We start from the raw sequence: 12500 nt of genomic DNA, 5'->3' as shown, positions 1-12500 counted from the left end.
TAACTACTACTACTACTACTACTACTACTACTACTACTACTATACTATACTTACTACTACATACTACTACTACTACTACTACTATCTAAACTACTACTACTTACTACTACTACTACTACTACTACTACTATACTACTACTACTACTACTACTACTACTTACTACTACTACTACTACTACTTACTATACACTACATCTACTATACTACTACTACACTACTACTACTACTACTACTACTACTACTACTACTACTACTACTACTTACTACTACTACTACTACTACTACTACTACTACTACTACTACTACCACCACCACCACTACTAATGTTGCTGCTGCTGCTGCTTCTATGACTATTACTACTACTACTACTACTACCACTACACACAACAACTACTAACTACACTAACTACTACTACTATACTACTACTACTACTACTACTACTACTACCTACTCTACTACTACTACTACTCTACTCTACTACTACTACTCTACTACTCTACTACTACTACTACAACTACTAACTACTACTACTACTACTATCTACTACTACTACTACTACTACTACTACTACTACACTACTACTACTACTACTACTCTACTACTACTACTACTACTATACTACTACTACTACTACTCTCTACTACGTACTACTACTACTACTACTACTACTTACTACTACTACTACTACTTAACTACTACTACTACTACTACTACTACTACACTACTCTACTCCCACTACTACTATCATCACCTAACACATATACTACTACTACTACTATACTACTACTAAAACAACTATACTACTACTACTACTATAACTACTACTATACTACTATACACTACTACTACTACTATACTAACTACCACTACTACTACAAGTACTACTACTACTACTACTACTATACTACTCTACTACTACTCTACTACCTACTAACTATACTACTACTACTACTACTACACTAACTACTACTACTACTACTTTATATACTACTACTATCTACTATACTACTCTACTACTTCTACTACTACTACTACTGCTGCTGCTGCTGCTTTTTCTACTACTACTACTACTACTACTACTACTACTACTACTACTACTACTACTACTACTGATACTATGCTACTATTACTAATACTACAAGTACTACTACTACCCCACCACCACCATCACCACTACTTTTTGTTTTTTAACACTTACCTTATTATTTGCATTAGGCCACTTTTTACTTCCCCATGTTCTTCTAATACCCTGTCGCAGTTCCACATTTCCAGGGGCGGATATAACCATCACAACAGCCAGTATTTGTCCATTTTCAGAAACTGCAGTGGCGTCGCTGTTACACACAGAACTGGCGGTCGTGTACAGGGCAAACCCTAACTCCCATTGTTTATTTTTGTTGGGGACAAATACAGACATTTGCAAAGCCAGATCCGGGTGACCATAGAAATGTTGAATGCCGTGTTTCACTAGCGTTTTGTATTGAGGCTTGTTAGGCTAAATGAGAAAATGACATGTATATTTTGCTTTAAAAGCGGATTTAGTTTGTTCCCAGTGAAATTATCTATTATATAGTGCACTTTCCTTCGATTTCTAATAAACAGCAATTATATTATCATTATCATCATTACTATTTTTATCATCATCATCATCATCATCATCATCATCATCATCATCATCATCATCATCATTTCTTTATTCATTCATTCATTCCTCCATTCTTTTATTCACTCTATCAAATCTCGAAAGTACATTACATTGTAGATGTCGTCTTTTTCGTCACACTTGCTGCAATCACAAGGGGGTATAGCTCCCCCTCCTGCTGCCATGATCCGCTGCTGTAAACCAACATCCTGGCCGAACATCATGGCATCTGGCATTTGTACTGGGTCTTTGTGGCTCAACTGTCTACTGTTTATAAAGTTGCTGTAACCTATCCCAAAGGAGCAATGACGTGATCAAATATTAAGTCTTTTTTTCGGATGAGCCAACAAATTAAAAAGCTAAAGAAGGAAGTGAAAATAAAATAAAGTATAAGGTATATCCAATAAGATTCTCTGGTTGCCTGGTATTCTTAAGTGTAGGTTGAAATGCATTGTCAAATCATTGTTTAGCAGACGAATGGAAGAAACACAAGTCAGTTGATAGACTTCTTGTTGCGATTGGACAAATAAAATATGATAAGTTCAACCGTGACCTTAATGAAATGTTTTTAGTTGATAAAAGTGTTCTTTCAAATGGACAGATAAATATAATGAGTTCACCCATATTCCATTGTTCCATAAATCATCAAAATCCGTGAGGAAATGGTTTACGAACATGAAATTATATTGTTTAAAAGTTAATTAAGCGAATGCATTAAACATGCTACTTTTGCAGGCAAAAGTCAATCTGCCAATTCTTGACCAATCTGGCAAGTGCGCGGCCAGATGGCCATTCCCAACATCATTATGCCTTAGCCATAGAATTAAACGAATGAGAATACGTACGAAGCCTAAAAAGTGTCCACCAATGAAAGCATTCAGCGCCATTTTGTTGTTGGCTGAGAATGTAGTAATTACCATTCATTCGGTATCTATGTCAACATAACGACACAAGAAAAACAACAAACAATATCAAAATCCACAATAAAATGTTTCAGAACTGTTCCGTATATTTATGGCACAACGAAGCTGTCAAAAAATGAAGTTAGAGAATGTGTGTAATCATGTATTATAATAACCTGTAATGTGTTTTCCAACTACCACATCATCTACTAATACAACCACCACCACAATATCATCACTAACACTACTACTACAACCACCAGCCCCACATCATTATCACTACCACTACTACTACACCACCACCAGCACATCATCATCACTACCACTACTACAATCACCACAACCACATCGTCATCACTACCACTACTACTGCAACCACCACCACCTTATCATCATCATTACCACTACTACCACAACCACCACCACCACTACTACTACAACCACCACCACATCACTACCTCAACTACTACAACCACCACCACAATAGCATCACTACCACTACTACTACAACCACCACAACCACATCGTCATCACAACCACTACTACTACAACCACCACCATATCATTACCATTACCACTACTACTACAACCACCACTACCACCATATCATTACCATTACAACTACTACTACAACCACCACAACCACATCATCATCACTACCACTACTACTACAACCACCACCACATCATCATCACTATCACTACTACTACAACTACAACCACCACCACATTATCATCACTACCACTACTACTACTGCAACCACCACCACCATATCATCATCATTGAAATATTTTTTTTTTTTTAATTGAGCTTTATATAGTGCAATATCTACTAAATGTGCTCAAAGCGCTTTACAAGGGGTCCCTGGTCAACATTTAACATGTAGGACGGGACATGACGCCTGTTAGGCGATATTACAATTTTTAGGACAAAGACAACTCTGTTAACGGCCAGGTACTCATTTTACACCTGAGTACGGTGAGAGAATGTGAGTAAAGAGCCTTTTCCAAGGACTCAACTATGCGCCGAGCGCGAGGCTCGAACCCAGGACCTTCCGATCCGGAAACGAGTGTCATACTACTAGACCACATAGCCGCATCATTACCACTACTACTACAAACACCACCACCACATCATCATCACGACCACTACTACTACAACCACCACCACATCATCATCACTACCACTACTACTACAACTACAATCATCACCACCACCACATCATCATCACTATTACTACTACAACTACAACCACCACCAACACCACATCACCTCACCAACACTCAGTACTACAATCACTACCATTAGGTTTTGGAGCTTTACTTCATTTGAAATAAGGAAACTTCGGAATTGTATTTGGCATTGTGTTTATATATCCTAATATAATTCTAATCAGTTATCTATTTAGAACTAGATACTATACAATATGTATGCCAAATACCACCCCAATTCCCCTTTCTTGTGTGCGGGAATTCCTCTTTCGGCATTGAAATTGAGTGTGAGAGAGTCATCACTACACACATAAACAACAGAAACAATTTAAAAACAAGACTATGACACGCAACCACTCACACACGAGGCTATACTATTTATCCTTTTCTCTATATAGAATAGGACAAGACAAACAATAGCTTGACTCTCGCTACACTTCGCATTGATGTTTGTCGTCTCACGAGTTCAACTCTCGGTCGACCTGTCAAGATTCCTTTTTGCCTCGGACGTAATCATTAATAGAATGTTGTGTGGTTTTGACCGTGAAGAAAACCTTAAGAAGTCACATTTATATCATTTTAGAGAGATCGTTTTGAATAATTTTGAGTTAAACGAGCGAGCAGCAACTTGTTTTCATGAACGGCCGATCAGCGCTTGTTTACTATAGTAACGCGATTCCCAGCCAACATCAAAATGGCGGATATTTTTCTCATCGAGGCCGCTGGTTGGTTAGCCAATAAGAGCACCGTACGGTTTCCATTGGGTAAATTCCTTGGCCTTAGCAGATTTTATGAATGATCATTTAAATCTGAGTATGGAAGGTAGAATTACCCTTAATTTAAAAAAAAAGAAAGGTTTGCAAGTTACTCGTATATCAACCTGTAAAAAGTTGTTTTAAAATTGTTATATTTGCCAGTAATGCTGTGCTCGTTGGAAAAACGTTAACATGGACTGTAAGATATCCCCAGAAAAGATAGATTACTACTACTACTACTACTACTACTACTACTACTACTACTACTACTACTACTACTACTACTACTACTACTACTACTACTACCACTACTATTGCTATTATTACTATTATCATTATTATTGTTATTATTATTATTATTATTATTATTATTATTATTATTATTATTATTACTATTATTATTACTCTTCTTCTTGTTCTTCTTGGGCTCGCTGTATTGAATATTATCCAACTTTTAAAAATTGTTTATACGACACTTTGTTTCTAAATCCTTCACAGCTGGACACGGAGATTGTTCTTACCTCTTTTGCTAAAATTTACCATCGAAGAGGCCTTGGTGAAAGCCATAAACAAACCGAGAGTAAAAGCACAACAAACCGGGAAAGTCACAAATTTCATATTGTTGCCACAACATGTCTGAAAGAAAAATATAATGATAATAATGGACATCATAATTAATACCCATTGTCTTAAAACAGTCTCATGTCATTGTAAGTCAAATGCCATAATGCGATTTTAAAGTTGAAAGTGAGACTGTTTGTTCTGGTACTTAGAGAAATTATATTTACAAGCATTAAAAAAAGAACAACAAAAAAAAACAAAAAAAAACAAAACAAATATACTTAGCCAAGGTATATATTTTACTGTGGTAATAAATTCAGTTTTTCAGCTTCCAAATCATCCCGACTCTCCGGTTACGTATTTTGCAGGTCTGATAACCGAACACAAATTATGCGGCTATGTGATCTAGTGGTATGATATTTACCTTCGGATCCGGAGGTCCATTGTTCGAATCCCGCTCTGAGGGACGCATAATTGAGTCCTTGGACAGGTTTAAAATGAGTACCTAGCCGTGAAGTGTTATCTTTGTCGGAAAAAATCTTGTAATATCGCCTAACAGTATTGCTGTTGGCAGCAGCTTCTAATGGTGTCACACTACTACTGCTATGTCATGACGTCACAACCCAACGTTCAACTACAAGATGCTCTGCGCCCATCATGCGCTTGAGAGGGGTATCCCCATTCCCTCTCTTTTTGATCTTATTAAGCCAGCTGTTTGTAATCGTCTCCCGTCGGACATCCGGTAGTGGGGGGGGGGGGGGGGGGGTTGCTACCATTATCGGCCCCCATTCTCTAGACGTTATTGTCAGCGTTCCAGACACTATTTGCATGGACAACGACCTTCTCCACGTTCGTGCTTCTACCCCGCACTGGAGCACAATACTCCGCGGCGGAATAGCATATTGCAGGACAGAAGTCCTCAGAAACGGGTGATTAGCACCCCAAGTTGTTCCCTCCAGCTTCCTAAGAAGACTGTTGCGTTTCTCTCTCTTCCGGTCAACTCCTTTGAGATGGACCCGATAGGTAAGGCTGCGGTCCAGTGTAACCCCCCAGGTACTTAGGATTCGGCTCATAAGAGAGAAGCTGGTCCCCGATGAGGACGTTCAGTTTGCGGATGTGCCAGTCACTTTATAGATGGAATGCTTTTGAAATGTTCATCTTCAGGTACCACTTGTCAAAGTAGGATTTGAGTCTGGCCATGAAACTAGTCCTTCAAATATCTATCGATTTAAATGATCCTCATCTTGCGGGTGGTTGGATGGGAGCATCACCCTTGAATCATATACCTATGATGTTCGCATGGGTGTACGATCCGATAGTGATGTCGTTTCTTCTTCTCTTTACTAGCCTATCCTGCTTCTTTTGTTTGTGATTGTATTTTTGACAGGGGATATTTTTTTTTTCTGTAAATCTTCTGCCTGTTTGTTCTTGGTTATTTATAATTTAGCTTATATCTTTAGGTTATGATTTTGATTTACATTTGTACTATTTTTGTTAGATTGCTTGTTTTTTTGTTTCAGCGGTCTCTCATATAACCTCATTTGTGTTGGAAGAGACCTAAAGCAATAAACAAACAAAAAAAAAAAGTTCCTCATCTTGGCAAAAAAAAAAAAAAAAAAAAAAAAAAAACAACTTCTCAAACCTGGGACCTCGCGAGGTATTCCCTAATTCCAGGACTGAGAGTTTTTGATAAGATGGGGGTCATTTAAATCGATCCATATTTGAAGAACGAGTTTTCTGGCCAAATTTTAAAATAAGTCTCTTTCCCGAATAAAGCAGTTAACTGGTTAGCAATCACATTAATTGGCACACATTTTCGGGTTAAGGACTGGCATAACCCGAGTTTTTAATATATCTAAATAGATATTGTATATTAACACAGCGCATGTTATTATATTTCACCATGTTCAATAATAATTATGATAAATAATAATAACAATACTAACAATACTAAATAATAATAATAATAATAATATAATAATAATAATAATAATAATAATAATAATAATAATAATAATAATATAAATAATTAATAATAATAATAATAATAATAATAAATAATAATAATAATAATAATAATAATAATAATAATAATAATAATAATAAAATTTACAGAGCACCAATCTCCACCTCACTTGTTCAATGGAGCTTTATAAGACAAAGGTGACATGAGAATTTTGAGAAAATTAAGTGTTAAAGCTAAAAGAAATTTAATTGTTACAACTGTAGGCGATCTATTAAACCATGCTGATACCAATGAAATATGAAGAAAGTGATTTTGAAAAATTAAGGAAAAGTTTATCAAAAATATTCTGTCTTCATTCTAGACTTGAAGCACTCAAAAGTATGAGCGCATCTGCTAAGGTATTTTACAATGCTTCATTGTTCCCTCTAAAAGCAATTTGGACCAAATTTTCATTTCATACAATACACATCGCCTATTGGTCGCCTTTTGTTAGTTTGGAATTTATCTCTTAAATTGTTGGGGGATTTATTTATTTTTTAAAATTTAATTTAAAAAAAAAAAAAAAATTTTTTTTGGGGGGGGGGGGTGGTATTAAAGGTCTTGTGATGTTATATGCTGCCAACACTTTATCTAAGTCGAGTGGGGAAATGAATGTAAAGTGAATTGTAAGCATTGTCACACATTGACCACCCTCGACATCGCTTGATTATGTTTTGAGACCCCGAATAGAAGAAGAAGAAGGAGGAGGAGGAGGAGGAGGAGGAGGAAGAAGAAGAAGAGGAGGAGGAGGAGGAGGAGGAGGAGGAAGAGGATAAGCGACTTACGTGAAGAAATGATCGGAGTGGACGTGGCAAAGGGAAAGGATTCTCGGCGGGTTGCGGAGTTACATTGTAACTAATGAGCTTGGCGTTTCCATGGGACTTTCCAATTTTGGACGGCGAGGACGGAAGTGCCTCATGATCTCCACTGGATTTTCCAGCTAAAGATTTGATGTTGGCAATTGTACCTGTAATGATCACAATCACAGAAAATAATAAGTGTTGATGCTAAGCGTTTAGTTTAAAAACTCGTAACATCTGCCAGTCGGATATAACGTACCAAATACAAGACTATGTGTAACTTTGAATGTTTATATTAAAACTATTTAGTGAGAACTACTCATAAACATGGGTGGCTAAAACAATAACAAAAAGCCGAGGAATGTCAATTTCGATCTTTCTATAATATCAGAAATATTGGAGCAATAGTATAGCAATAATTAACCAATCAAAACATGAAAATTGTGACACCCTCACACGTGCTCGGACAAACATAGTTGGTTGTTTATAAACAGTAACGTGAATGAAAATGGATGACTATGTAGCATCTACTTTACTGGAAACAACAAACAATGAAAGCAATGTGTAGTGAATTTTATAAATTTAATGAGTTCTCTCGTGTTTATGTTTTTGTCTGATCTGGCGTGTAGAGTAGTCTTGCAGTCAGCAGTATGTGGTAAGTCTTCGTAGTTCGTAGGAAACGGAGATCGCCACACATGCCCCCCAAACACGGACTAGTCATCTTCGTAGTACCGAGGTCGTTTAATGGTACGTCCTGAGCGAGATAGCTTCTTACTAGGCACTACGTTAGTATCATCAGAAGCAGTACGGGAGTTTTGTATGTTTCTGTTCGATAACTTTCTGTTCGTATTCGGTGGGCGTCCACGACGAGGTGGGGTGGCAAGGGAAACTGGTTGCGTAGAATCGACAAATGCAGGTTTAAGTCGGTCAATCGAAATCCGTTCTGCTTTGCCACCAACATCGATCAGGAATTGTTTATCTCCAGGGGTTATGACAACATAGGGACCTGTATACGGCTTCTGAAGGGGTCCTCGGTGGGTGTCAACACGGATGTAAACATATTTTGCTGACATCAAGTTCTTGGGTAAATTTGTTTGATGATAGCCGTGATGATGTGTTGGCCGTGGTGAATGAAGGGACACGTTTTGCCGAAAGGTTGCCAAAAAGTCTTTAGCGTGGAAGTCTGAAGGATGGTCGGGTATAAACTCTCCAGGGATTGTTAAAGGTTCTCCGTATACTAATTCAGCTGGAGAATGACCGATATCATCCTTAGGTGCAGTTCTTAAACCAAGCAGAACCCAAGGTAGTTCATCCACCCAATTTGGAGTTATTAGACGAGCTTTGAGGGATGATTTCAAGGACCGATGAAACCGTTCAATCATGCCGTTGGACTGAGGGTGATACGCAGTTGTGTGATGAATCTGCACACCAAGTTGACTGGCCATCTGTTTCCATAGCGTGGATGTAAATTGTGAGCCCCTGTCAGAAGTCATATCAACAGGAATACCAAACCGCGAGATCCAATTGGAGATCAGGGCTTTTGCACATTCTTCTGTTGTTGTGGTTTGTAACGGTATTGCCTCAGGCCATCGGGTGTTCCTGTCAATTATAGTAAGGAGATGGGTGAACCCCCTTGACTGAGGTAATGGTCCAACGAGGTCAATGTTTATATGTGAGAATCGCTTTCCTGGGACATGGAATGTTTCTAACGGTGCTCGTATATGTTTTTGAATTTTCGAAGATTGGCAGTTGTGACATTGCTTAACCCATGCTGACACTTCTTTCTTAAGACCATGCCAGATAAACTTCTTGCTGATAAGTCTGACTGTGGCCTTAACTCCAGGATGACTCATATTGTGAATAATTTCGAAAACCGGTCTTCTGAAGTCGGTAGGAACGATAGGTCTTGGGTAGCCAGTTGAGATGTCACAAATTAACTCTGGACCCGAGTCAACGGATGTTTTGACGATTTTGAGGCTTGTTAATGCAGTTTTGTAAGCCTGTATGTCAATGCTATTTTCTTGGGATTCCGCCATAGCTTGATAGTCGATGCCAATTGAGACTGAGTTTGTAACTGCTCTTGAGAGACAATCTGCGACAGTGTTGTTTTTTCCAGAAATGTGTCGGATGTCAGTTGTGAACTCGGATATGGCAGATAAGTGCCTTTGTTGACGAGCTGACCATGGTTCAGTTGATTTGGACATGGCATGGATTAATGGTTTATGGTCAGTAAAAATAGCGAATTGTCTCCCTTCAATGATGAAACGGAAATGACGGATGGCTAAGTGAATACCAAGCAACTCCCTATCAAAGGTACTGTATTTCTGTTCAGGTTTACGTAACTGCCTGCTGAAAAATGCCAATGGTTCCCAATTACCTTGATGATTAAGTTGTTCAAGGACAGCGCCCACAGCTTGGTCGGAGGCGTCAGACGTTAAAGCGAGGGGTGAGTTCAAGCAAGGATGGGCTAACATTGTAGCGTTACTTAGTGCATTTTTACCGTCAGTAAAGGCTTTCAACATTTCTTGTGTCCACATAAGTGCTTGACGTTGTTTTTTGACTTTCAAAGCACTATATAGGGGTCGAAGTATTTCAGCTAGTCTCGGAATGAAACGATGGTAAAAATTCAACATCCCGAGGAACTCTTGAAGTGACTTGATGGTTTTTGGTTGTGGAAATTGTTTAACAGCCTCAATTTTTGTCGCCATTGGGACAGATCCAGAATGCGAGATGTGATGGCCAAGGAAGTTAAGAGATCTCACACCGAAAAGACATTTCTCAAGACGGATAACGAGGCCTTGGTTTCTAAGTCTTTCGAATACGATTTTGAGATGTTCCATGTGTTCTGCCTCAGTTGAACTTGCAACCAGAATGTCGTCTAAATAACAAAATACGCAGTCTAAATCTTGTAAAATGGAGTCCATTAAACGTTGGAATGCTTGTGCTGCATTTTTTAATCCAAATGGCATTCTTAAGAACTCCCAAAGGCCGAAAGGGGTTATCACTGCCGTTTTTGGGACGTCTTCTGGAGCGACTGGAATTTGGTGGTATCCTCTGACAAGGTCGATCTTCGAGAAGATGATCTTACCGTCTAAGTTTGCTGTAAAATCATGAATGTGTGGGACAGGATATCGATCTGGTATAGTAGCATCGTTAAGTCGACGAAAATCTCCGCAGGGACGCATTGTGCCATCAGCCTTGGGGACCATGTGTAATGGGGAAGCCCAAGGGCTCTTTGATTTTTGAATTATGCCCATTTTCTCCATTTCCAAAAATTCTTTTTTTGCACACAAGAGTTTTTCTGGAGCCAGGCGACGAGCACGTGCGAATACTGGGCGACCTTTGGTTGTGATGAAATGTTGCACGCCATGTTTCACAGTTGCCGTTGAAAATGTTGGTCGAAGTAGTTCTGGATAGTTATTCAATAATTTTCTGAATGTATTGCAGTTCGGCTCGAGTGGTGAGAGTTCGGCGTTTGCGCAAACTGAACTTACTGAACAAGGTACGTGCGAAAACGTTTCAGCGTCGATAAGGCGTCGACCACGAATATCCACAAGCAGATTATGATGACGTAGAAAATCTGCTCCAAGTAGGGGACGTTTGACATCAGCTTTGATAAGTCGTGCATTGAATGAACGCGATCCAATACGTATGTTAGTTTCGAAGCATCCGTATGTTTTTATTGTAGAACCATTAGCAGCTTGTAATGCGAGATCAGAGGAACCCAAGCTTTTGTCTGGCGCAGAGGCGGGTGTGACAGATACTTGAGCTCCAGTATCTACTAAAAAACGTCGGTTTGAATTTTCATCGACGACGATGAGTTGGAGATTTTTTGATGTGGGCGCGTTGGCTGAGTAAGAATCCGGGTCGACAGCAGAATTTACTGTTGACCCGGCTTGGCGTTTCCCTGGTTCTTCTTGTTTTTCTTAAATGAATTGAAGAGTTTGCATGTTTGTGCACATCGACGGGCATTTGAACCAAACCGTTGATGGTACCAGCAGAGGGAATCTATTTCACTGGTCATGGTTGGTGTGTCAACTTCACAAGTAGTATGAGAAATTGAAAAGGAGTTAGAGTTTGAGTGAGCAGCGTAGAAAAAATTGTCAGCTTCTCTGGCAAGTGCCTGTAATCATCCAGGTTGGACGAGTTTGCTAATGGAAGTCTGATGTTTGCTGGAAGTTGTCTTAAGAATAACTGTCTGAAGAGCAGACAGGGCTTGTGTTTGCCGAGGAGCACTAACATCCTGTCCATTAACTCAGATGGCTTTAAGTCGCCCAAACCATTCATGTTGAGTAGAGATTCCGCTCTCTCTGTTTCCGAAAGGCCGAACGCAGACAGCAGGAAGTTTTTCAGTATTTCATATTTACCTTCCTTGGGTGGTGATGATAGAATAGCAAGGGCTCTAGTTGCTGTGTCTGAGTCTAAGGCAGCCACTACATAGTAGTACTTTGTTTCATCGCTTGCTATACCGCGTAAGGCAAATTGTGCCTCGCTTTGTGCAAACCACGCTGAAGGACAAGTGGTCCAGAATGTGGGCAATTTCAATGCTACGGCGTCGATAGACATGTTTATTATTATTATGTTCTTGTGAAGAGTTGAACTGGTAAATAGTAATAATAATAA

At 39.0% G+C, this 12500-nt stretch overlaps 1 protein-coding gene across 3 annotated transcripts in view; it reads right to left on the bottom strand.

Annotated features, from left to right (window-relative positions):
- The window catches only part of LOC144979795 (UDP-GlcNAc:betaGal beta-1,3-N-acetylglucosaminyltransferase 8-like), a 35674-nt gene that overhangs the window by 18601 nt on the left and 4573 nt on the right, over positions 1-12500 (bottom strand). For all 3 annotated transcript variants that reach the window (XM_078926891.1, XM_078926892.1, XM_078926893.1), the window contains 4 exons: positions 7863-8044; positions 5033-5147; positions 1757-1932; positions 1200-1496 (listed from right to left, as the gene is read on the bottom strand). In XM_078926891.1, the coding sequence (XP_078783017.1) occupies positions 1200-1496; positions 1757-1932; positions 5033-5147; positions 7863-8044 (770 nt within the window). The remainder of the gene's footprint in view (positions 1-1199; positions 1497-1756; positions 1933-5032; positions 5148-7862; positions 8045-12500) is intronic.

This window comes from Berghia stephanieae, chromosome 9 (assembly GCF_034508935.2).
Source record: "Berghia stephanieae isolate SIO BIC M18660-M18661 chromosome 9, UCSD_Bste_1.3, whole genome shotgun sequence".
Classification (NCBI taxonomy): Eukaryota; Metazoa; Mollusca; class Gastropoda; order Nudibranchia; family Aeolidiidae; genus Berghia; species Berghia stephanieae.
Note: the sequence above shows the minus strand (reverse complement) of the source record. Positions and strands in the feature narration are given on the sequence as shown.